The following is a 26,970-nucleotide window of genomic DNA, read 5'->3' on the forward strand; positions in this document are numbered from 1 at the left end:
CGTGCTGCGTCGTTGGGGGCAGTTTTACTTTTTTAATGGCCATTAATGCTGCAGAGGCAGGTGACTGCAAACAGGGTGAAATAAATTGGCATTCATCTCTCATCATGGAATCACAAATGAGCCCAAAGTAATTCTTGCAGTTTGTAAACATCATCACCATAAAAAAAGATTAATGATGAAAAATTCAAATAAAACACACCGAGAGACATTCAGAACCAACCTACTGTTAATTTAATGTGAAGTATGATTATACTGTCATTATCAAACCACATGTCAGCCACCAGCACTCAGTCCACTTTAACCACAGAAATGTACTGCACCTGCAGGACCGGTTAATAAAGTTTTGTTGACAAATCATATTTAAATATTTTTGACTTATTTGACAACTTATGTCAGAGAGAAAACTTTGTCTTTTAAGCCAAACAGAGACTGAATTTAAATTAAAATTTTAAACAGCAGCACTAGAATTATAATATCTTGGCTGGGTTTAATTAAAGTCGACCCCTGTCTTTGTTTGCACTCTGTAGTGTCCAAGTGAAGCTCAATAGAAAACCCTGTATAATTCAAGTTTTCTGGGGAGGAGGAAGAGGGTGGTGAGGAGGAGGAGGAGGTGAAGGAGGAGGAGGGGGAGGAGGGTTGATGGGGGGGGGTTATTATACTATTGTCCGCCCCTTAATCCGGTTGGCTCAGAGACTGCCCGCAGGCCAATTTGTAAGTGGTTTGCGTAGCTGCCAATCAAAGCAGACATCCTCTCCTCAGGCTGTGGCCACGGAACATCTCAGTTGCTGTGTGGAGAGATTTGACGGAGGGATCCTCCTGTGCGTGGACCGTCGCTGCGCTGCAATCCGCCTGCCTCTCTCTCCCTCTCTCTCTCTCTCTCTCTCTCCCTCTCTCTCTCTCTCTCACACACACACACACACACACACACATGTAATGCCTCGGTGAAATCTGGACGCAGACGGCGGAGAAAACACGCATGTGAATATTTTATTTTTGCATGTCAGGAGAGGAGGAACTAGTCGCCGGGTCCGCGGCTGTTTGTCTTGTCTTATCGCTTCACCCCCCCGCCCCCCCCCCACATGTCACTCTAATTAATCGGAGGCATGTGGAATCGCACCAGGATTAGGAATTGCTTCCCAATAGTGTGCCTGCTGTTGACGTTATGGACGGAGGTAAGAAGCCTGTAATTTTTAATCATTTTTTAAAAATTTTTTTATTTATTTTTTTAAAATTCTCCTCCACATAAATAAATGCAATGTTTAAAATGACCAGTGTGAAAAGTTGGTGGGCGTGGGCAGATGCGTTGGCTCTCCGGCGCTGCATGTTCGCATCACATTGATCGATAATTGAATTACGCAGCCGTCAGTTGTGGAGCATGTGATCAGGTTACCATGACAAGATTGAAGTCTGAGGTATTGATACAGGCTTACTCTCCATTTTGGTCACAATGCTGAGCCCTGCTTGTTTCTTTTCTTTTTTTGGGGTGGGGGGGGGGGTGGGGGATTAGGCCTGAACCAAACAAGTTGTAAGTTGCATTGGATCAATTGGCTTCTGCAGCGTTTAATTTGCTCCCATAACCTGAAATTAAAAAAAACACCCAGCCTTCAAAGTGTCGGCTGCTCCATTCATGATACAACACATTATTTGGCCACATCCATCCCATCATCATGAGCTTGATACTGGTTTTAATTGAGAGTCGGGCACTGTTTGGCCGCTGGTCCACCTTTACGCACCAATCTAAGTAGCCTAAAAAAAAAAAGAAAAGACAAGAAAATCATGCAGCGGCTTGTTTATAGGAGCCTGTGTGTAATTTCGGTCCTTTCTAACATGTTGTTTCGAGGTGTCCCAGTCAACCGGCTATTTCGAGCTGCAGCTGATCTCCGTGGAGAATGTGAACGGCGAGCTGGCGGACGGGGAGTGCTGCGACGGCTCCAGGAGCTCCCAGGACCAGCGCTGCAGCAGAGACGAGTGCGACACTTACTTCAGAGTGTGCCTGAAGGAGTACCAGATGGAGGTCACCACCACCGGCCCCTGCACGTTTGGAGCTGGATCTACGCAAGTTCTCGGTGGAAATATGTTTTCTTTTAAGAGCACGAAGAGTAACCAGAATAAAATCGACGATGCCGGCAACATTTTGATCCCCTTCCAGTTTGCGTGGCCGGTGAGTGTGATTTTTTTTGAGCATTTTAATGTCCACCTTTGGTGCAGGTGTATACAAACCAGGGGGGGGGCATGTTATACAGCCATGAATGAATGGTGAGGAGCCTCTCATCCATTCTGGTTGCATCCAATACTCTACAGCAGCACTGATGTGGATAAAAGTTCACCCTTTCAAAATAAGGTTAATGAGACTTCATCTCTTCTTAAGATTTAAGCTGATTTTCTATTGTCCTGTTTTGCGTGACCAACAGTCCAAAGATAATCAATTTACTGTAAAAGAAAAGTATCAAAAGTACCAAATTCATTCCAGAACCTGGACATTATGAAATTTGTTTGCATTTTTGCTTGAAAAATGATTAATCGATTAGCAAAATAGTGCAGGTTTATCTTCTTTAGAGGGACTTATCAACTAATTGACTGATTGCAGCAGCTCTGTACAAAGTGCAGCTTGATGGAGCAAACTGGTGCCAAATTCACCACAACTCCTTCATGACTTGGTTCAGGCCTTGGGTCACGTGCAAGTGCCTTTGCCGAGAAGATAGACCTCATTAAATAAGGGTTCCTAGAAGCATCCTGTCCTTATGAGAATTAACACACATCACGGCTAAACGATTGCGTGCTTCCCAAGGATCCGATTGCAGCTTCAGTGGTTCTCGGTGTCATCTGGGTCATCTTTTAAAGTTGCTCTGATATATGAGGGCTGGCTTTGTTCCAATCCGCCAGCTTGCACCTGCCAGAGCCATGATAGGGTAATTAGACTGGGGGAAATGCTTTGATATGTAGACCCTGGAGGGGGAGCTCTGTTACTTCTCGTATGGAGAAACGGTTATGCCAGACGTGTTCACTTTCGAACATGACATTTTGCTGATTCATGAGGACAGTTTTATCACGATACAGTCGATCAAGTGGAATTTGGTTTATTAAGACTTGAGCTCTTGGGACTGGTCTACATTGCTCGCTGCTGCCAGTTTGGGTGGATGATTGTGGGCAATAGCAGACAAAGCAGATGTAAAAGTTTATTTAATGTGGAAATAAGTGTGAATGTTCAAAAAGTCTCTGACGGCAAAATTAAAATGCCAACTTTTCACAGGAGTCTGGTGTGACGTGCAGGAATGGCATGTGCTATATTTGCAGGCACAGCCTGGTTGTTGGATGAATGCTCCAATTAATTGTCTATTATAATGATGAATGAGCGACATTATTCTGTGAGTGTGAAATATGTGTTGAGCTGAAGCAAATGATGCCTCGGGGCAGCGGTTGGGTGTGCACTGGTAGCTGGTTTTGACACCTCTCGGCCTCCCCCTCAGTACCCCACAGCTTCCTCTCCTGCTGTGGGTGCCAGGTGGCCCCTGGTGGCCCCTCCAGGGCAATTAAGCTGGTCTGACTGCAGATGAGTGATAGCTGATGGATTAGGCTTGTAAATAAGGTGTGCAGGCAGGAAAAATATGCAAAGTACTTGTACTGTAGCACTAAACACACTAGTTTGAGAGGGATGCACTTGTAGTTTTGATGAAATTCAGCTTTTGTTCTAATGAATTTGAAGGAACCTTTTGTAAATTGCCTTCAACAGTCTGATGTAATGTTGAAATAATGCTACACGTTTTTGATTTGATATCTAATGAAGTGGAGGGGGTTGAAAGAACTGGACTTTAATATGAATCGTGGCTGTACCGACCCAAATATATGCGTTTTATTTTGAAGTAGAACTGAAATGATTAGTTGATGGACAGAAAAAGTAATGTGCAACTGCAAACTTGATGACTGATAAACTGTTTGTCATTTTTGAGTAGTCCCAGTTTTTTAGTCGTGCAGGCTTTTGAACTTTTGGGTTCTGGACTGTTGGTTGAACAAAAAAAGACCCTTCGTCGGGTTCAGGAAATTTTGACTGTGAGATGTTAAAAATCATGAGTTTTCTTGAACGTGATTCCTCAGATCACCAAGAAAATAATCAGCAGTTTCAATGAGAATGAAATACTTTGAAATATTTGCAGCGCTAGATTAGATGATCAGTCATTTGTGTAAGCAAATGTTTTTTTGTTTCCTTCTTCTGGTATTTGATTATAGGTCAGACAAATCATAAGGCATTTGAACATGATGGATTCCTAGAATGTGCAATAGGATTTTTCTCTATATCTGGGCATTTTATAAACCAAACAATTAATGATTTATCTAAAAAACAAACATAAAAGCAGAAAATGATTAGCTGCATGCTGCCCTGGAAACCTTGAGCTGCTTTAATGGAGCGGTAAAAGTGTTTGACGATCATAACTAACTTCTGCTGAAATTTAATAAACCTTGATTTCCATAAAAGGGAAGGTCTCCATAAGGTAGGTCCTGGTAATGAGCAGCTCCCTGTGCTGGTACTGTGAGCTACTGAAAGCAAGGACATATGTTCTTGTGGTCTTCTGTGTTGAAGGCATCACGATTGATTCAGGTTTTTGTCTTTGTGTATTTAACGATTTCACGGTTTCCCGCAGCTGTGTATTGCTTCAGTCAATTAACAGCCACGTTTGCTAACGTTTTTAAGCTTCAGGTGCGATTTCACACCATAAAGGCCATATATTTAATGAGTGGGGCTATTGTTAAGACCATCAGGTGGGAACATGGTTGGGGGGTCGACATTTCCCACCTGTGCAAACCAATTTTCTGCGGCCAACCCTGTATGTTTTTGAAGCTATGTGTTTATAAAACATCACACATCGAACACTCACCATCACTTACTGTATGAAGCACTGGGAGTCTCTTATTTGAAGCACTGACTGACACCTCGAGGCAGAGGTGAAGAGGGCTATTCTGGTGTGTTGTCTTTCTGTTAAGTGGCCCAGGCTGATAACGGTGCACTATTCCAGTGCCAGATGTCACAACAAGCCTGCGGGGTCACTGGCTGTGGCGTTGTCGCTTTCCTCACTGAAGAAACAAAGATGCAGTGTACTATTGGCTGTGTCATCTGGCCAACTGCCCATTTTAAGCCCCATGGAAACCAGTGAGGGCTGGGCTCTTCTGTCATCCCCATCCCAGCATCTGAAACAAAACGAAAATGAAAGTCATGTAGGAATTATTCTAACATATGACCTTTTTTTTGCATCTCTTAATATGTGATATGTCATTGGGAATAGAAAAAAAAAGCCTTTTTCTGAGCTGGGCCGATGCATTTGCTACACAATCATGTCCAGAGTCATGTAATCTGCTGGTATCATTCTCCTGAAAAAGCTGACATGATTGTGGCATGCGTGGCATCTTGGCTGTACAAGTGTGTACACGTTAGTCAGGTTGGACATTGAAGACATATCTCATTTCACTCACAAGTCAGAGACTTACTTTCACTGAAATGGTTAAAACTGCCAGCGTGTTAAAATGTGTTTTTCCAGCATCAGTGCAGTTCATATTGAACAATTTCCTATAAAAATAGACGCAGTGATTTTCTAATTGACCTTGAAATCCTGAATTATGAAACTACCTTTGATGCCTTTAATTTTGTGAATTGGCACTTAAGCCAATTCTCAAAGAGCACTTTTCATCTCAGCCTGTAACAATGAGTATCGTCTGTGCATTTCTGGGAATGGGTGCTGCTTCTATGAAGAGACAGAGGCATCATTGCCTCTTCTCAGTCTAGTTATTATCACACCAGTGTGATGCAGTCGCTAATGGCCGATTTTACTCAGATTGCATGATGCTTATCCATTCTCTGGAAGTCTTCCAGGCTTAGTCTTGCCAGCGTGCCAGTAAAGAGACCGACTACTGATGCTGCTGCCACCTCTGAGCTCAGCCTACTGTTTTTCTCTCCAGTCCTGAATTTACAGTAAATGTTCACTGCTGCTCCTTTTCTCTCCTTGCAGGTTTTTAGTCTATTATTGAGTTGTCATCGATATTATAATCCAAACTTTTGTAGCTGGGGGGGGGTTTGTTTTGCAGTGAAAATGCAATATGGTATTAATATACTTAATTGAGTCTGTAGACTGTTCTGATGAAAGAAATAGACTTTTGAATTTTCTTTTTCCCCCCCATGTTTTTTTTCTACTTTTTTTTAGGTTTCAGTTCAACATTTTAGGGAATGAATCCATTGTCCTTTCTGTGAGTTGCGTACAGAGCTGGAGCTGGGACGTTGTTAGCCTATCTTAGCATAAACCGGGAGGAACAGCTAGCCTGGCTCTCGCTAAAGTGGAACAAAACTAACAGTCTAGAGCCATGCTAGCAATCTTTATCTTAAAGTTAACATCACCATGCTAACATGCTAACATTACAATGTTTAGTAGATTAGTTTTTAGCGTTAGCGTGGCCAAGATAAACCAGAACCTTCTCTAACTGCAATAAGTGATTCTTCTGGCCACTTGTGAGCAGCAAGAGTAAGTACTTTCAAGTTGATGTGGCAACGTTGTTGGCAAACATTTTCATTATGTGGCAATATTATCAACACTGTCATTTGTTTGGAGTCACGTGGTGAATGTAAGACCAATATGAACTCTTTTAGCTCTGTTTTAAGTCTCTACCAACTCCTGTTATTTGACTCCTGAGTTGCTAAATGCTCCGCTGTGTTCACCAGCTGTCTGTCTGCTGTTTGGTGGAGGTGGGGTACAGTGGGTTATCGGAGCTTTTCGACTAAAAATGGCCACCTGCTGTGGCCAAAAACAAAGCTATGAGAGTGGTGAGAGTGGACCAATACAGTAAAGTTGTGGGCCAGACAGTGTGTATTAATTCTCTGTAGGTTTTTTAGACCGTGACATTTTTTCCACATTGTCATTTAATTTTTTATGATTACAAAAATACTGACAGACACTTTAGGAAACAGTATTTAGATTAAAGTTATCATGCTGTTTTTACTGGAGCACATGGACAAGTATGGACGTCAAATATTAATGGCAATCTGGCAACCAGCTGACCAAGTTAAGACCTCATTTGGCCTATTTGATTGAGTTTCCATTTGGTTGGCCCATGCTGTGTGTGCACTTTAGGAGACAGAGGGAGGAGAGAGAGAGAGAGAGACACGTCTCACTTCCATTTGATCACTAATGAAATTGCCGGTGGAATTTCTCTGCCTCTCTCTTGCCCTCTCTGCCCCCCAGCTACATCAGCCGGACGTCCGTTTGATGTGAGCCTGCCTGTAACTGTATCTGCTCTCAACTTGGATATGTATCAGACGTCCGTTCTCACTCAGCTAGTAAATGGATGCATGTCGTTATCCAGACCTGTAGATGACCAACCGCATCAAGAAGCTTAATTGTCGCTTTGGAAGCTCGAGCAGTTGAAGATTTCATATCAGAATTTTAATGGACAGTGATGGCAAGTCTAACACATATACTCCTGTAAAGATAAACACCCCGCCTCTGGAGTCTATCAATGATAAAGGGATAAAGTGTCTGCACCAAATTGGTTTGTGTCGTCTGCAGCTCAAACACTCCTTTGGCGTTTAGTCAGTATCACAAAGCTGATCATCTCAAAAGTTTAAACAACTTGTTAATCTGCACAGACCTGCTGAAAATTGTTTTTCCTGGAACAAACTCAAACTATTTGAATGGTTTTGGCTCGCTGCGTTGGCCACGTGTTCGTTAAATACACACAGTGTTGCTATCATGCAACTGTCAAGCACTGACGTGCATGTCTTTTGTGCAAGAAGTGAAGGAAAAGCAGGATTAAGCCTTTCAGGGAAGGTCGAGTCTGACCTTTCACTTTCACAAACGTGTGTCATTATCTTTTCTGTCTTCAGTGCATTTATGCTCCAAGCAACAGATGATGTTGTGATGCAGCAAATGCTTTCTTACCTCATTCTCTCACTTTGTGCATTATCGCTACGTAGCATCTTGAACAACGTTAATGGATCAGAATCCAATCACGATTGGACGAGATGTACATTAGGGGTTCAGTATGCTCAAAATGAACTTGTTCGTATGATGTATTGTTTGACCACGCCTGTAAGCAAAAGTGTTTGTAGTTGCCACACACGGAGGCAGGTTCAGCCTCCTCAGTCATAGTCATCACACTTCCTCCCTGATACCTCTGTCTCAACGCAATGAATCATGTATTGTCACACTTTCAAATACTATATCCTCAAAGCATTAATGCATTTGACTATACCGTTCTGTTCACAAAATGCCATAAGTATTTGTGTGAAGAATCACAAGAGAGGTAGAGAGAGAAGTTAAAAAGCAAGTTTCAAAAAGTCACAGACATGACGGTTACATTCCCCAGTTGCACTGTCGGAAATGTATGGAGGTTTGTGGTGTCAGACGCTGTTTGGCAATCAAACACTTAGAAGCAGTTAGAAGCATACTGACCCCTTTACTCCCAACCCTTTATCAAAGAGGGAGGCTCAGTTACTGGCATATGATGACTAATTCTAAATAGTCATCTGCATTGAAATGGGACAAAATGTTCTGAAAAGGGCTCAATGGCCTTTTGGGTCTGTATAGATTTCTACAGGCAGGCATTTGAATGTGCTCAATTTTGGAGTAGCTGAAAATGTGCACCAGTCTCACCAGCTCAGCACTTCTATGCTGGCAGTGATGCAGCATGAATATAGAAATGAAATCCAGAGCTGTATCTTGACATTGTATTTTTCTGTTTGGATACCTGTATGTATGTATGCCAGGATTAAATCCTCCTTCAGTCTCAACACGGAAAAATCTGCAAACATTAACAAGAGGCTACCTACAGCATGTTTTTCTTTTAAGCTGTTTTTTTTGTAGGTGTATGTAGCCCTTGGGATTTTACTGAATTTGGGAAATTTTCACAAATGCCACTCAAGTCAGCTGTCTTCATTTCTTTCCACTGTTGTTTCTGGTTGTCTTCCATGCTAACGCTTGCAGTTCGTGCTGATGAGAAAACAAGATCTGAGCTACATGTGAGGGGGAGAAATCAGGATCGGGACACTAACAGATACAATGTAGTGGTTAGCATTGGAGGGAAGAAGAACAGAGGCTTTAGTGGTGGCTCACTCACACACTTTGACTCGATACTGTGCATGTACGCTGTGCTGTCGCCTCTGCGGTTAAAGCAGGAGCTATATTTTGGACACACACACACAGGCACTTACAGACCCAAAGGCTAACAGAGGCTGCCATGGTTAGCCACACCTGATACGGAGCTTGTCGGAGCTGTTGCTAGGAGACGGCTTCATAGGCCTCCAGTAAACAATTATCTTTCCTCTTTGTGGCTCCCTCCCCCCAATCCTTCCTCTTTTGGTCACATGGCTGCTGCATGGAAAGCCACTCAACCTGGGTCTCACCTGTGATTCAGCTCAGCTCTGTATTGATTATGCAATTAGCCACCCAGCCTGAACTCCCAAGGTGAAATGGCAGCTTTTTTTATTTATTTATTTTTTTCTCTCTTCTCTTTTTCTGAAAGTGGCGCATAAGGCCTGATATTTGTATTTCAAGGCTGCAGTTGTACATGCACAAGGATGTAAGTGCACAGTTTCACTGCCTTGTCTCTTTATGTGCTGCAAAGAGGGTTTGCTGTGTAGTAAAATCCTAACATATCCTGTTCTATGTATCAGACAACAAGTTAGCATCCCTCTCTCCAGTGATGTCAGCTTGGAAAAGTGCATCCACCTTGGGGAATTCTTATTGTCAAAATAATAAAGTACACAATATTGATGCAGTGTCAGTCTGCGGTGTTGGAAGGAAATAGTAATATTAGTATTAGTAATAGTATTCTGGTTTCTTAGAGCTGAGATCGGTACATCAGTGTGATTCTTAGAGTCCTGCAGCACAGAGCTTTTCACCTTCCACAACATTTGGAAGGACAGTCGGGGAGGTCAAAAATCATTCTGCAGTCTGAGGAGAGGTGTCTATGCCCACAGTAGGTGAATATCCAGCACAGAAGTTGCCAAGTACTGTACTTTGAAGAATTGTAGTTATTAATGCATCAGGAGATGAAACGCTAACCTTGAAATGTCATGAGGTTTTAGAGTTTTCTATTCTCCTCCCCTCCTATCGCCATCCTGCACACAATAGATGCAGCCCAGTTTGAAGGAGCAGGACCTGCCTTGCAGCCATTTGTGTTGTTTTTGAGTTTTTACTGCCCCACTTAAGCAAAATGTGAGAGGGATCCTGCAACTAGTTTATCAGTTAACTGTGGGGACTTGTGTGTAGTCATAGTAACGTCAAAGCCTCATTACCTCATTTGTGGCAGCGACAAAACTGCTTGAATGGAAAAGCAGTGTTAAATCTGTCAATTTTACCTGAATCATTCTATAATAGATATCCATATTAATCCCTTTAATTTCATCTTAAAAATATATTTATCATATTATATTAATAATTGTGAGTGGTTGTGATAGCTCAATGTCTTAACCTTTTTATTGCATGCTGCCTTATTGGACTTATTTACAGTCTGGCACAGTTGATGACATTTTGGCTTCGGATATCACTGTGATTTCTGATTTACACACTTTATTAAGTATTGCTTGCAGCATCCGTAACATAAAGGTAATGAAAAGTACTAAAAGTCACAGTTATTAACTTGACAAATTTAGTGACACAGTTTCACCCAGACCTCACAGTTATTTGGCAGCATGTCTTCATGTGTAGCCCCAGACTGAGAACATTAATAATGCTTTTTTTGCATAAGCCTCATTAAAACCAATGAGCTGTTAAATGAACCAGTTTATTTATTGTATTATGTCAAAGAACAAGTAGTAAGAAGATGATCATCATCACTTTAACCCCATGCCCCTGATGCCCTTCCCCTTCAGTCACTGCATGTTTTTGTCTAACTTACCGTTGCCTGTTGCCAGAGTTTACAAGTCTGACAGACGTCTGTGTCGTTGCTTTGCTCATTAACAAAGATGCAGTGTAGTGTTAACTGTGTTATCTGGACAGCTGCCCTGTGGAAACCCGTGAAGACTGAACTCTGTCATCACCATCAGACTCAGACTATATTCTCAATATTAAATGGATCTGTGTTGAGGTGTCAGCGAGGAGGAAACAGGGATTTCCTCAGAGAACATTTTGTTTTGTTCATTCTGTAATTTCACATCAGGCACAGCGTGTACAAGCGGGACATAACAGCTTTTAGGGGCCATCGTTATTTAAAGGCTGTTTTCTTACTCATCGCCTCAGGGAGGTGATTTGTTTCGTGACCTGTTTTTATTAGAGCAATAATTTTGATTTTTTTTTTTTTTTTTTTTTTTTTTTTTTTTTTGTGGGGGGGGGGCGGGCTGTGGGTCAATGAATCAGCTATTTTGTTGAGAAAGTGTCTTGGTATTTGCTTGGAGCAGTTTCAGTGTTCATGAATGTTCAGCTGGGTAGATTTAGAGTTAGTAATTTCAGTGACTTTTCAGCTAATTTTGGGCATATTTCTGTCTGGGCCAAAATGCACCAGTTTCCCCTGGGTACTGTCCTCCTTACCTAGTTAACTTGCTGAGCTGAATCTCAAAGTTCATTTAACTCAACAGTTGCTTGAAGATGAGATGTGCACAAAGTCAGCTGTTGCAGAATCTGGCTTTCTTAATCTCTTGTTAGCTGTCAGCTAACCCTTCTGTGGCGACAGTCAATGTGACTGAAAGGTAGTGATGATGGTGCTTGTTGGATCACACCACCCTCTTGGGCCTGTTACAACACAACAATCATTATGTGCAAGTGTCTGGTTTTAAATGGGCAAAGCATAAGAAATGGCCAACTGTTCATTTCATACTTCAAACAAATCAGGGGGAAGCAGATTAACGGAAAGCTAGTGTCCACCCTTATCTTAAGAAACGAGGAATTGCGCTCTTTGGTCCCTCAATACTTTCCTTCCTTCTCTTCATCCTGTCATGTTGGACTGAGGGCAGAGTGGAAGCTACAGTGACTCGCTACTGCCTCTTGAGGTACTAAGTGGTATTACAAGTCCGGACAGGCCAGTGCTAGCTGGTTAGCATGCTCACTTGAGTAGATATCTCTGCAACACAACACATAGACAACCCTGATGTAATATCCAAAAAGTATTTTCTTTATTCTGTTGATAATCGAAGTTAATGTCTGAATGTTTTTGACTAAAATACTCGTGTATTGCTCATTTCAATGGAGCTATGCTGACCTCCCTCATGTGCACCTGCATGCTACCAACAAGTCCTCACCTGAAAAATAAAGTGGATGAGATGCATCCTGTAGCCACAGTGTATGAAAATACACTCATCATTCTTGTTCAGGTTGGTGCCTCACTGCAAACCACAGTTTAAACAAACCACTGCACAGTGAGGAGCCCGTCTTGGACTGAGTGGCGTCAATTTCGAATGTTTAAACCAACATTTAAATTTGTTATGGGTGTCATGGAGACCTTTGCGTGGTCTGAGTTGGGTGTAGTTTGCTTGTTGGTATAAGATTTTTTTTTTGTGTGTGTGTGTAGCTTTTGGCACATAGGTGCAGTTTCTGCTTTAGTTTCCTGTAACTACAGGATTGTGAGGACCTTAGGTAAAGATGCTGTGAGGTAGGCAGTTAGCACCACAAGTCTGGCGGCCATGCCGGCATCAGAATGGCTGGCAGCTTGTCGCTTTTGCGTGATAAATGTCCAACATTAATTTTACTCAATTGTCAGCTCTAGTAGTTCAGATGTTGTCGACTGCAGATGCTGCTGATTGTGCTTTGTGGTGCTTTATGCTCAGCAGACAGCAGTCAACCCAACGATGTGAAGACCAAGTAAAAGTGGTTAACATGCTCCTGCTTTTACACAATAGTGAGGCAAACAACCTGAATCTGCCCATGATGTTGATAATAAGAAGATTCTGTTCTGTGTTTTGACGAGGACAGCGTGTCTCATCCGTGGTAGCAAGAACAGTAAGCGTGTTATGATGTTGCAGGTATTCCTGTGGGTGTACTCATAAGCATTATAAAGACACCTGCTTGAGCTGCCTCTCCTGAGTCTTAACTCAGGCGACGTGTGAAAGCTCCATGTGTTTATCTCTGCGGTATCTGAGGCCAGAATGATTCTGATGCCAATTTCTTTTTCTTTTGTCATCCCAGAGTCAAGTGTGTCGGGAACATTTTGTCAAGTATTTTTTTGGGGCATATCGGCCTTGTATAATATAGTTGACAATAGAGAGATGAAAGGAAATGACAGGGGAGAGAGATGTGGGGAAAGATATGCAACACAGGTCCCCAGACTCAACCTGGGGACAGCGAAGCATTGTGTTGGCGCCTTGAATCCCACTGGTGAACCCAGACATGTGCTTTTTTTAAGTGTAAAACTGAGGCAGCCTCTAAAACAAATTGTTGGTAGGGAATCTGCTTGATTACTTTGCAACACAACAGGAGATTGGTTGATGGAAAAAAATAATGCCGCTAATGTTTTCTCATTTATGGAAGAAATGATTTCAGCTCTAGCCTCATCAGCCTGAAACAAAGGAAGTTTTCTCAATGTAGCTCTAAGCTGGCACCTACATCTCAGGAATAACTACACGTGTTGTGTAAACACACAGATGAGCCAGACAAATGTGTGTAGCTGTGAGTTGTGGGTCTGTAACTGTCCACATCTACATTGTCGCTCTGCAGTCATTGGTTTTTGTTGCTGTGGCCCACTGCGTCCCCTGCCTCTTGTTAAATGAATGGTGTGCAGGTGCTGGAGGCTCCTTGTGGGGGTAATTAAAGCATGTCATTACATGGGCAGTTAAATTGTCACTGTACTGTTGAACCTGTTTGAAATGATAATGGGGCTCAGCTAGAGGCGGTGCTGTATTGCTCTCCAGTCAGGCGCCCTGTTGCTTTGGATCAGGAATTAGCCTGTTAATGTTTGTGAAGCATGTCTATTGCCGTAATCGCTCTCGGGCTTCTTAAGGCAAATTAACACCCGAGGAAGTCATTGACAAATATCTGAGAGTCCACGAGAACTGAGGTGTAACCCGACTGTGTTTGAAACCTTTTAAATCTCTTGTCACATGCTTCCTGGCAAACCTGATGATGAAGGTATAAACACGAGATATTGTCTGCCAGCCTTGTCAGACAAGTATTTCTCAGATAAAATGCATAAATAAATACTTTCTATTTAATCTTGTCTAATTGTGCAAGAAATTGAGCTCAGTTTAGTGTTTGGTTTGTAACCACCATGTGGCTTCAGTTCTGTTTTCAAGTGTTTGACAGTAAACTCCAGGATGTCTACTCTGACATATCTGCGTTTTGCATGTGAAGTCATTTAGTTCTTCTATGCAAATGTGCATGTGTTGGTGTTTGTTTTACGTGTTGCATCGTCTTGGATCATGCTGGTTAATTAGCACCAGGAGGGGGAGGGGTTTGTTGAATTGGAAGTGCATGGGTAATGACCCTGTTGGCATAGTAGCAGCATGCTCAATGGGCCGTGTGTGTGTGTGTGTGTGTGTGTGTGTGTGTGTGTGTGTGTGTGTGTGCGCACAGCCGGTACACACCAGCCAGCCAAATGCCTTGCCTTCAGTGCGACATCTCTTGGCACACAACTCTGGCAAGCAGCTTGTGTGCAGCCCTCTCCTTCTCTTCCCAGCAGAGATATGACTGTCTGTAACCTGCCTCCGCAACCACACATGTAGTTGAAGTAGTGTAAATGAAGATTGTCTTGCGATGGCTTGAGTCACAGGTCAGTGATGCTTAACTTGTCTGCAGAGGTTCAGTAACATGGTGAAGGCCACTGCTCTAAATAGGATGCATGTGTTTAGTTTGGTGCATACCTGTGAGCCACTGTTCTTGGTGTTTGTTTGGGGAAAGAGTCAGGCACACTGGCTGGAGGAGGCCTTGTCTTACTTCAGAGCTGAAGAGAACAGCATGGTTAATTGTGTGGTAAATCCATAGAACATTAATCAGCAACAATTATGACTTAATTTGTCAAGCAAAAATGCCAAATAATCATTAGTTCAAGCTTGTCAAATGTGACCTTTTTTTAAAATAATTAAATAGTTCCTACAATTCTCAAAAATGTTGGTTGAAGAAGACAGGACACTTTGATTTGTCAGCTTGGGCTTTGGGAAATTATGATGGGCATTTATTTTTTGCCTTTGTCTCATAGTACGAACAATGTGAGAAAAATAATGGGCAGATTGATTGATATTGAGAATAACTGTTAGTTCCAACCCTAAGAAATGTCACTGGCATGGTGATGTTAACTAGAAAACCTGTTTTCAGCATTTATCACACAGTCCCGGATGTGTGGACGGGACTTTTTACCATGATCATGAGGTGAAACTTAAGCCTGAAGCCCAGTGTTATAAAAGAATAAGTTTCTTTTATGTCAAATAGCACCAACATACAACTCTAAAACTGCTCCTGTTGCAGTGTTTGGCATCACTGGTTGAAATACTGCTCAGATAAGGTTCCAGCTTTCAGCCAGAAGTGAAGGAAAATGTGACATTTATGAATAAGACTGAATATTGTTTTATATGTTACACATTTTGAGAGTTTGATTCTACATATTAAATATTGTTGAGCTACAGTTTCGTCTACTGGAATCCAAAGTATAGCAGTGTTCAGTACGGGTGACAGAAAGGGTCAAAACCCGTCCAACTTGTACTTCTCTGTCTGCCAACGTCATCACCACATTTGCAAGGATTTTGCCACTGGAGGTCTTTGATCTTCGCCTCTGAACAGATTGAAGAGCTAGACCATGAGAGGTTTACGTCGGAGCCCACTCCCCTGGCTGAGGTTTTGGGAAGCTGGTTCAGTTCACCTCTACTTTTTTTACTTTTTAGCCCTGACTGGAAGAAGTTACTCCCTCAGACCCTAAACCCCTCCAAGTTTCTCTGCCATTGGAAATCTCTCTGCTCAGTTGAGCTCTTTGAGAATGTCTGGGCTTTTGACACTCAACCTGTTCCTGGTCCCATGCATTAATGACCCTCAGTATCATTGGGAGTTAATGATAACAGATTATTTCACTTCCATTTAGTCTTAATGGCTAATTCGAATAAAAGATGCTACTGGGCATTTCAGAGTTGATTAACTAATTAATTTTATTGGACTATCTGTCATTCTCATTCTCATTAATCCCCATTAGGACTGATAGAGTGCTGCTGTTATTCATCCATATTTTAACCAGTAATTTAAGATCAGTGTCTGAAGAAGTTGGATGCTTTTGTGCCCGGTGGCCCTTTCTTTTCAGCAGAGACAGCACAGCTTGATGCCCTTGCTGGAATAGCGTAGACTCAGCCCTAGTAAAACCAAAAGCTGGGATTGACATCACAGATTAATGAAGATTACATGCAGTGATTACTGGCCACTGGATGAATCGTGATGACCTCATGTCCCATCAGAAGGCAATAAATCAGGAGATGTCAGTGGAGATCCCCGCGGAGGAGCTGGGAACAGGGAGGTGGACGTTCAGGTCACCTCTCAACAACGTGGGAAACAAATAGCTCAAGGTTGCTCACAGAGTACTCATCTGTGAGTTTTATAGTTATTTTATGAAAGGCATCAAAAAACAGCTACTAGGAATAATTCCCAAAACTCAGTCAACATTTGAGTATTCCCAAGAGCCAGAAATGAGTCAATCAAACCTCAGTTCGTCAATGCAGATGCACCCCTCCATTGATGGCAGATTGTTGCCAGGCTGGGATCTCGCATGGGATTACACACCAGGCCTGGATCTCACATTCCTAGTATTCTTCGAATGCAAACGCGCACATCACCCCACATGCAGAGGGATGACCCCTCTTTTGAAAAAGAAGCGTGCAGATCCCATGCTTAGTGACCCCCAACCTGCCCTGGCTTCCACTTCTCACTGCCACCTCTCCCTGTCTCCCGTCGCTTTTCATTTCAATGGCCACCTTCCACTCACTCATCCAACCCTCATCTGGCGTGGGAACCTACACCTGTGGCTCTCCCCAGACATCACCACCATCACATCCTTCACCCTCACAAGAATGGCCTTTTTGTGATGACTGAATCGACTCTACCTGAACTCAATAAAAGAGATGAGCTTTGGTGCATTTTCTGCCATGTGATGCAAAGATGGCACTTGAGTATTACGTCATTTCAAGCAGACACAGTCACTCAGTGCAAGACACATAAACATCCATTTTTTTTTCACCATGCCTCCCTTCTTGACTTGAAAACTAGGATTTCTCTTAGTAAATCCTCTAATCCATTAGGGGAAGGGCCAGGTTGGGTTTTGGAGATTTGACTGACGGAGGATTCTTCGTAGTCTCTGGTGAAGTATCTCACATTGTGAAATGTTGTTGTCTTGTGTGTTCTGCGTTGAGAAAAGGGGCAGGTTAATAAAGTTAGGTTGTAGTTGTAGCACAGGTAGGACTCCTACGAGAACCACTGTCTGCTTTTCTTTTGACTTCAGCCATGTAACTGTCCTACCCTAGCTCAGTAGCACACATGCTGACAGTAATTGTCCTTGTGCTGACTGTGTCTCTTCATGGACAATGGTTTTGATTGGGATGGGGGTGAGTTACGGTGTTGGGACAAGGGTCTTTGTTCAGTAGCCTTTCCCCCTTCCCTCCCCCACTCCCTCCCCTTTATCCCCCCCTGCCCATCCATCTATCTTGTTCCAACCATTTGGGCAGCTGTCACTTAATCCAGCTAATCACAGGCTGGGATGGTCTGTGGGAAACCAGACTAGTCCGTGGCTTTGCTGTAGCCCAACACACAATGACTCAGGGGACTGTTTAACCAAACATTTACAACATGTAGGCATGCAAGCAAGCCTGGCTTTTGGGTAAACCCAAAAGGTGCAGGTCACAATCTGGCCACCTGTTCTTAATTTGGTTTTTGTTGAGATTTGTCTGCAACTCTTGGTTAGTCTCGGAATCTCTCGATACAGGCAAGCATCATCATCTAAGATCAAGTTCTGCAGTCACTAATGCATGCATTGCCACTCGTAGTTCCTCTTGTATGCATTGGCATACGCACACACCCACCCACCCACATGCTCAGACTGGGGCAGCCAGCCCACCCTTTTGTGGTGGGGGGAGGGGTGATGGGTGGAAAGGTCAGAAGCCGAGCTACATATCGTGGGCTGATCCACGTTCATGTCAAATAATCCATCTTTGAGGCCGCATCTGTTGTGCGTCTGCATGTGGACAGGCTGGCAGAGCTTCTGGGAAACAGCAGCACGAGCATCACCCGAGGACTGCCTGCCTCCGCCTAAACCCCCAGACTCTTCTCTACCTTACCCCTCTCGGCTAACCTAAGTTTTTCTTTTACCCCAGCCATCCTTTTGGCCTCTCATGTCTCGCCAGCAGCTACAGTCTCATACGTCCGTACCACCCGTTGTCCAAACTCTGACCCAAGCCCTTTAGCTCACCCCTATCCCGTCATCTTCCATCCCCTTCTCTTGTCACCCGTGGTCTTCCACAATAACACTCCCCTCCCCTTCCTCCCGCCACCACCCACAGCCAGACAAGCCTACTTAATCCCACAGCCCAGCAGCAACCAGCCTACCAGCTTGTTGGTCCCCCAGATCAACAACACAGACACACACACATTTTCCAATCCCCCCCTTGCTGTGATTTCTCTCTCTCACCTCATTCAAGCAACCACAACTCCCTCAAATACTTGCCTAATGCTTTTTTTTTTTTTTTTTTTGTCTCCCCAACACCCTCCCACACCAACGTCCTATCAATGACTTTACAGTAGAGGTCACAGCAGTCACACTGTGGCTACTACAACTGTCACTAGTGGTGACGTAATGAATGCTATTTAGGTCAGCTGGTTGCCTAGCAGTGTGCAGCACACCAGCTAGATTACTCCTGTGATGCTGGTTAGTTTGGTTACTTTCCGTCCGTGTGTGCGTGTGTGTGTGTTCATGTTTACTCAGACTGGGGACAGCTGTGCAAAAAAGCTCAAGTTAAAGAAAGAGCCAATTAAATGTGTATGTCAATTAACAACATATAATTTTGTTGCATTCAAATGCTTATTACAAAATAAAAAAGTGTTGCATTTGGAGTCATGATGGTGCAGTAGGAGAGGGGATCCTAGGTGAAGCTAGGGCTGCAACCAATGATTATTTCATACCGAAAATAGCAATAGCAAAGCCCATAGAGCTAAAACAATTGATTAATTGATCAGTCTTTTCAGAGCAAATTAACCAGCAATGATTTTGATAATCTTTTGAGCAATTTTCCTAGCCAAGAATGCCAACATTTGTTGCTATTTGATACTTTGGTATGTCGTATATGATTGAAAATTAAATGTTTGTCAAATAGAATGACACATTTCACTTCAACTTTGTCTTACATATTGCAGACAAAACATTTGATTAATTGAGAAAATAATTGGTAGATTAATCATAAAACACATCATTGGTCTCTGCCCTAATAGCATTTAACCATAGCTCAATGTTGACGTCTTCAAACAAGAGTCCAAAACCAAATGTATTCAGTTGAAAATTGTATAAAAAAAAAAACAAAAAACAACAAATCCTCACATCTGACTAGAAATAGCAAGTGTTCAGCAGTTTTTCTTTACAAGTGCCTTTAAAGTATGAATAGATAATCAGCCTTGTTGTTGGACAATTTCCTAATGAATTCATCACAAAGTAATACACATTTATCCCTGCACTGCTTCTGTTACTCTGGTCAACAGTAAAGCATAACTTGGTGTGAAACCAGATAATCCCCTTAGCTACCGATTTACTTCACTGTCTGACAACCAAGGACAAAGCCAGACAGAGTTCAGTTGGCAGAGTGATCTTCTTAATGGACAGCAATTCTGCAGAGGCTTTGATTTATTTTCTAATATTGTGATATAAAACTGAACTTTGCTGGAGAACAGACCGAACCATGGGCACCTCTTGAGTCTTAAATTAGATTTTCAGTAGAACTTTAAAGAGGAATGCTGCTTCTCTCTCCTCTTGTCAACATGTCCGAGGAAGCCATCATCCTGTGTGAATAAACTTTAGTGGTCAAAACAGATCGGGGGTTTCCCTGCTTACTTTCAGTGTGAGCAGACACACTGACTCATGTGTACAGCGTAAGCAAAAATGTCGCCGGTGCTGGCCGCGCAGTGAAGCTGCTTAAAACGTTTAGTGTGAGTTAACAAATTGCACAAGATAAATAAAAACGCACAGTATCTGCTCAGCTTAACGCACAACAGAGGGATAAACATTATGAAATCATTTTTCATTTGGCTCATACTGAGAGGTGCACACATGCAGGTTCCCTTGCATCCTTTCCTCTCCAAATCTTGGTCCCACTGCTTCTCCTGGCGTCTTCACTGTATTGTTCTCTCTTACCTCTGAATGCTTGGGTTTCATTGCCAGTGTAACTGAAGCACACTTCCAGGTCATGGGGCCAAGTTACAAGACTACGAGACCCTGTAGTAGCAATGAAATTGATTTTTGCATCTCGTGTGTGTGTGTGTGCGTGTGTGTGTGTGTGTGTGCTGATACTTGCAGAAGAGTTGCTTGACTTTGGCAAAAAAACAATCACCTGTCTGTTACAAACGCATTGTGATTGTTAACAAATTACTTCTCACAGATTTGTAGCTGAGAGTTGACACAGAGACCTTGTAGTTGTCGGTAATGATTTGAGATGTGATAAATTTGGAAAAGTTGTAGTGGAATTTGCTTGTGTTTACAAAAAACTAGAGAAATCTTCAAAATACCTTTTGAGTTTCTGGGCTGAGACTAGTTACAGAGCTCACTGATAGAAAAATTAACTTAAAGTATAAAGGGTCTGATTGTACAACAGGTGTTAAGACTTGTAGTGAATATGAAGTTTTTATCCTGCATACCATATATTCACATCATATGCAACTTGAGATCATTGATTTTCGATGCCTAAAGAGGGCGATTGTTGTGTGCATATTGATACAGTCGTTGCAGACCACAGCCAAATGAAATCAGCCTGTGGACAGCAGCATTGGGATGTGGTTGAAAACAAACTCTCCAGCCTCTCAGTGTGAACCTGAGTGAAAAGTTTTGTCCATAATGTATTTTTGTCCTGACTCTCTTGACGTTTTCTTTTTCTACTGTCTTTGTTTTTCAGCGGACATACACGTTGATTGTAGAGGCCTGGGACTGGGACAACGGCACACGCAGCAGTAAGTCTAAACTTCACACAATGCTTTAACTTCCATAACCTGCAACGAGAAGTCGAGTAGGTTAGCAGTAAAAAATCGGACATTATTCATCAACAAATATTTGGATTTTTAAGTATTGTGACCAAGATATGCAGACATAACTCACACAGATCTGTGGCATTTCTCTACTTCAGACTCTTGTTACTTGTCAGGTGACACACATTGATCAATAAGTCAATATCATCCTAGGCCTATAGGATTTTTGCAGTAAGAATGTAAAGAAATAAGTGCTTTATTTGGAATGTAGCCGACTATGATGGTCATTTCTGATTTTATTATTTTAATCTAAAAGAAATATTAAATGATTAGTCATTCTGGATCATGAGCCTTCCTGATCAGAAGAGTGGACACGTCTTGTTTCTTAATATTTTGTATTGTAAATGGAAATTTTTGCGTTAACACCATAGGTAGCAGGTTGAGAGTATAGGTTGTACGGTACCCTGCTCTATAGAATGCAAGCCTTGGTTCTTCTGAGTGCTGACCAGCTGTATCCTGTTTTCCTTCGGCGATGTCCGCTGGGTGGACTCCTGTACAGCCCCTTTTTCCCGTCTGAGCAGTAGCTCTGTCTGGGAGGAAGAGGATCCATTGAGGCCTAAAATGTCTGTGTGTGTGTGGATGTAGCTTTGATCTGTGGGGACGGTGGCATTTTTCATTAGGCGTCTCAAATACCTTTCTGTGCATGCAAGCATGAGCATGAACGTGTTTGTACGCTGTGCCATACTGTCTGTCCTCTAATCCAAACTTGTGTCGTTATTTAGATGAGGTCATTACATCCTGTTTTGTCCATAACATCAAACGCATTTCCACTTGTGCATTCAGACAATGGAGAAGAAATAGATTTTGACATCATAGCTCTTTTGATTAGACTGTTGCACGCCTTGTGTAGTCTCCTGTTTCTCCAGTAATTGTGCACATCTACAGTAATTAGTTCTGATGTTTCTGCTTGATATACTGTAAGTTACTCGTCCAGTTGATTTCCTGCCAGCTAGAGGCACTTAAGTCTCGGCCAAATGGCTGTAAAGAAGAAAAAAAGATGTGATTTTGGGTGTAAAGACGCAGGGCACAAGAGACACATTTTCAGCTCTTCAAAACAGATTCAGTTCATTGAGTTAAGAGCAAAGCTTTTTCAGTGTAATGCCAAGATGCTGTAATTGGATAAAACTGGCCTTTTCGAAGCAAGTTTGTTGTGCTCTGTGTTTCGTGGTTTTTTTAAAAGCTGAATTGAGCCTGCTGTGAGGCCACAGGCATCAGCTGACTTCAACCTTAATGTCACGGGTTCAAGAAACACAAACGTCTGGAACAAATGCTCCTTTCAACCTCTATGGAGGATGATGACCGGGGAATCTGCTCGTATTGGCAAACTTCTGAAAGGTCACAGTGAGCCACAGTAGTGGCTGTAAACCTTTGCCTGGCAGGGCAGGTGTGTGTCGGGCAGATCACGCTCATTACGTTAATTCTTATTTGATGCATCACAACACAAACGTTTCATTAGTAGAAATCAGGGCTGGGTTTTCACAGTTCATGATGGAGACGATTTGAATTTAAAAGCCTTTTCAAGAGCGTACCTATTGTTAGAGTTGTCTTTCTGTGCCCTTTCTTACCAATGAAATCAATCAAAGAGTGTCTAAGAGTTTGATGGGAGGCAGAACATTCAGCTATCAGGTTTCCTCTCCTGTGGAACTAGTTCCCACTTTGGGTTTGGGAGGCAGCCGCCCACCCTGAGTCTGGTTCTGTTGGAGGGTTCTTCCTGTCAAAAGGAGGTTTTTCCTCTCCACTGTCGCTAAGTGCTGCTAATTGTGGGAACTGTTGGGTTTCTCTCTATAATACTGTAAGGTCTTGACCTTACCCTATAAAGTGCCTTGAGGTAATGTATTAGAAGTCCTGTTTATTGCTTTTCTAAGTTCAGTTACAAAGTTGGACTAATTCTGGATCTGTACCAATGTACTTTTAAATCCAGTTTCTGTATCAATGCCATTATAAAATTAGATGTTTCTGCCATTAGTTATATTGATTTAGTCACGACAGGCTGCTGACTATGTTTTTAGTGCCATGTTACATTACATTATAATGAGCCTAATGAGTTCCATGCCGTCCAGGTGTCAGGAGAGACATATTCAAATAGATGCTAAGCTCTAGGATTTTTGCTCTTTAGTGCATTATAGCTGTGCTGGTGTTAGTATAGGTTTAGTATTCTGTTCAGTGATAGAGCTGCTGCTGGGGCAAGGCTGTAGATGCTGCTGTCTGTGGAGCTGTGAGTTGTGGCATTTTATCCTCCCCCTCAGTCACATTATCAACAGACATGGTATTTTTATTTCATAGTTATGTAGACAACATCCATCCTATGCAGTAGCACTGAAAGCTGGACGGCCACTAGTCTCCCTTGGTTAAACACCAACCTAAAGGTACAGATCTTGCTGCATCTACATGTTTTAAATGTTGAGCATGAGCTTTTTCATTCTTAGATAAATTTTAGAAAGAACCATTAGAACCATTTTAAAGTTGCTCCCTGTAGAGGTCTGATGCCCTGGATAATGAGTGGTGAAGTGCAGGACTGAAGGTGGAGGTAGACATCTAGCTTCTTCAGGCTGTTTCCTGCCCTTCTTCCAGGCAGCCATTCTTGTAATGCACAGCAATCTGTTACGTGTTTTTTAGATACAGTATGTTTTAACTGGTGTCTCTTCAAATAAGTTTATTTGATTAGTATGGTCAGTTTTGAAAATACATTTGATCCTGTCTCAATTGTCTTTCTGGCCATTCCTGATTTTCATGTTTAACTTTGTTAATGAGGAAGAATAAGTGAATTTGAGGAAATAAAGTGAAACACCAAGTATGTGAATTGGGAATTTAGGTTTTCTTTTGTGCATCAAGAGATATAAGTGAAATAAAACGTTGAAATACATGACGTTGTGTATCTGACACTGGCGCCTGTTCTTGGGCCTGAGTCAGCAGCAGCCTCATGTCTTGTCCTACGTAAGAGTCGACCAGTGAGCTGGTCTGTCAGTGAGATTCCTCACCTCCAGCGTCATGTCCTCCGGTGTGCCTCTCTTCCCTTCCCCCTGTGTCCTCAGGAAAGGCAGCCGGCTGTTTTCCTTGTGTTTATCGAGCAGGAAGTGGAGTGGACTCGGTGGCCGGGCTCAGTGTTTAGACACCGAGGTAGCAGAGCCCGGCTTGGGCCCGGAGCCCATTGTTCTCTATCTGGCAACTGCCGGGGGTTATTTCTGTTATTGTTGCTTAATTCTGTCTGACATTGTGTCAGTCCCCAGCAGAGGAAGGTGTGTGTGTGTGTGTGTGTGTGTGTGTGTGTGTGTGTGTGTGTGTGTTCCTGCTTGCTCACTTCAAAATGTCCATGGTGCATTGCAGTCCAAAGCCATGGAGAAAAAGGAAATCACAGACCCCCTATTTCCACAGAGATTGTTTGCCAGCTTCGATCCCACTGTGATAAAGATTGCTTTCTTTCTGTGAGCTGGCGCTGCAGCGAGCCCCACAGTGGCAAACGGTGTTTAATGCAAGTGTTGGTGTGCGAGAGGCTAAATGATAGCATCCTCCCGACATGACAGTGCACGCACAGAGAGCTCAGAGGCGCTCGTAATGTGTGCCATCACCAGAAAATAGATCAATTTGCAGACAATGAATTTCAATTGCATACTTAAAATTCAGCGGGTACTTTCCACACACACACACACAATGTGATATCAAAGCGTCTGTCTGCTGAATAACAATGCACTGCTTTTTCTTGTGAAGGGGAGACTTTACAGCAGCGTGAAGGAGATGGTGTTTCAGATAACTACATAATTTAACCTTACTGAGTACAGTGGCTGCAGGGGGGCTTTGTGGGTTGTGAAGCCAAACAGAGATTGTTACTGAGATAGGTGAATGTTAACTTACAGTGTCATGTTCTTTAAGTGATCGTGTTTATTTTTCTTTGTTAAATTGTTTCACCCATCCAGATCAATTAAACTGGTAAATAGCAAAAGTTAACACTCATTACACCTGCAGTAACTGTTCTATTTTACATATTTTAATAACAAGTTGTCATCACAGCATTGACATTTCATCACTTTATAAGATAAAATGGTGACCTTGTGAGTAAACAGTTGGTTGTGTACTCATCCAGCAGTTACAACACAACGTAAGCTTTCATTTGGAATCATGTCTGCATCCATCTGTCAAACATAAGTTCAGTATTCACTCTCTTTTAGCTCTGTTTTTGGTCTCCACCAGCTCCTGAATGCTCCACTGTGTTCACCAGCTGCTCTCTAACTGTGCCTCTCTGCTGTTTGCTGCTGAGCAGAAAGTGTACAGTGGGATTTTAGAGCTTTTTAGCTGAAAACAGTCTCGTTTGACATGGTTGTGATTTGTTTTCACCTTGTGAGACTGTGTGTGTTTGTGCGTCATTATACGCCTTCTGTGGCAGGAACCACCGCTGTGGTGGTTTGAAGCACTGTGGCAGGTGTTTATATGTCTGTCTGACTGTGGACAGAAAGTTTACAGTTGTGTAGTTGTGATCAAAATGAAGGTGAAAATGGTCCAACCAATGAGCACTGAGTGCTCATGTGATAATGTAGTAACGTCAACATGTTGATGTGGCGTCACGGCCGGTGTGTTCCCATTACAAGATGGTCTCTAGTATGTTGTTGCTGCTCTGTTTTTTAATTGTTGTATTCAAACTATTTCTTTATGAAACTACAGCCAGAGTAAATCAAGTTTAGGAAGAATTCTTTATTCTCTCTTTTATCACGTTTATCTCCCAGTATTCAGTTATACAGTTGTCATTGCTGGAAAATGAAGAAGCAATTTAAAAAAAACCAGCACACTGTGACCTTTATGATGCCTGATGAAGGTCTGACACTGAAACTCTGCGGGATTTTTTTAATTGCTACTTCAGATCCTGGCTCTCTAATTAGATGTGTGAAGTGATCTTCTGGTGTGCAGGTAAACTTACCAGTATTCCCTTAATTTCTCAGGCTGCAGGGAACTCCAACCAGAAACCCACATCTCAGCAGAAACAGATACTTTCCCAAGCCGGCCATAACCCAAACTATTAGAATGTAGCTTTTCACAGAATGCAGACTGCAAAAAAGCATTATATATACTGTCCTTTAGTGATCCTGCAACAGCAAACTGCACTGAAGAAGGGCTTTTGCCTCTAGGTAAACTTGAACTGTTGTGTCTCAACATAGGTTTATTGGATTTGAATGGTCAGTTTTGAAAATGCGTTTGATCCTGCCCCCATTGGAGATGCAGGAAGACAATTTAGTAAATAAACAAGTCATCGTGGTCAAGTCAGTTTCATTTATCATGCATCACAAATATTCCTCAAGGGACTTTACAAACCTTCTGTCCTCAGACCCTTGATTTGGATAAGAAAATAGTCTCCTAAACTTAATGGTACCTAGGCTTAGTTTTCTCCTTCACTATATGCACAGTGTTTTTTAATTCTTCAGTGTGCAGGTGTCAAGGTGCAGAAGAAATCGGACCAAAATATTCACAACTTGACACAACTGATTTGTCTCGATCTCGTCTCTGTTTCAGATGAGGAGGAGCTGCTGATCGAGCGCAGCATCCACACCGGCATGATCAACCCCGGCGACCACTGGCAGAACATCCTGCATGACGGCCCGGTGGCTCGCCTCAAGTACCGTATCCGGGTGCGGTGTGATGAAAACTACTACGGCAACAAGTGCAATAAGCTGTGCGTTCCCCGTGACGACTACTTCGGACACTATCGCTGTGAGCCCTCAGGGGCTCAGGTGTGTCTGGATGGCTGGATGGGCCCAGACTGCCGGATAGGTGAGCTGACAAACAAAATGATAAATGGTTAATTGAGAAAATAGTCTGCGGATTAATCGCTCGACGT

At 42.6% G+C, this 26,970-nt stretch overlaps 1 protein-coding gene across 3 annotated transcripts in view; it reads left to right on the forward strand.

Annotated features, from left to right (window-relative positions):
• Positions 1 to 740: 740 nt before the first annotated feature.
• Positions 741 to 26,970, forward strand: part of jag2b (jagged canonical Notch ligand 2b) — a 49,359-nt gene continuing 23,129 nt past the window's right edge. Inside the window, exons 1-4 of one of the 3 annotated variants that reach the window (XM_071467659.1) lie at positions 741 to 1,172; positions 1,841 to 2,161; positions 21,020 to 21,074; positions 26,646 to 26,903. In XM_071467659.1, coding sequence (XP_071323760.1) covers positions 1,104 to 1,172; positions 1,841 to 2,161; positions 21,020 to 21,074; positions 26,646 to 26,903 — 703 coding nt within the window. In that variant the 5' untranslated portion in view covers positions 741 to 1,103. Of the gene's footprint in view, positions 1,173 to 1,299; positions 1,413 to 1,840; positions 2,162 to 21,019; positions 21,075 to 26,645; positions 26,904 to 26,970 lie in introns of those variants that run through there. The other 2 variants (XM_071467661.1, XM_071467660.1) reach the window with 2 other exon arrangements.

This window comes from Trachinotus anak, unplaced genomic scaffold, assembly GCF_046630095.1.
Source record: "Trachinotus anak isolate AG129_WGS33_773 ecotype Australia unplaced genomic scaffold, CSIRO_AGI_Tana_v1 ptg000031l, whole genome shotgun sequence".
Classification (NCBI taxonomy): Eukaryota; Metazoa; Chordata; class Actinopteri; order Carangiformes; family Carangidae; genus Trachinotus; species Trachinotus anak.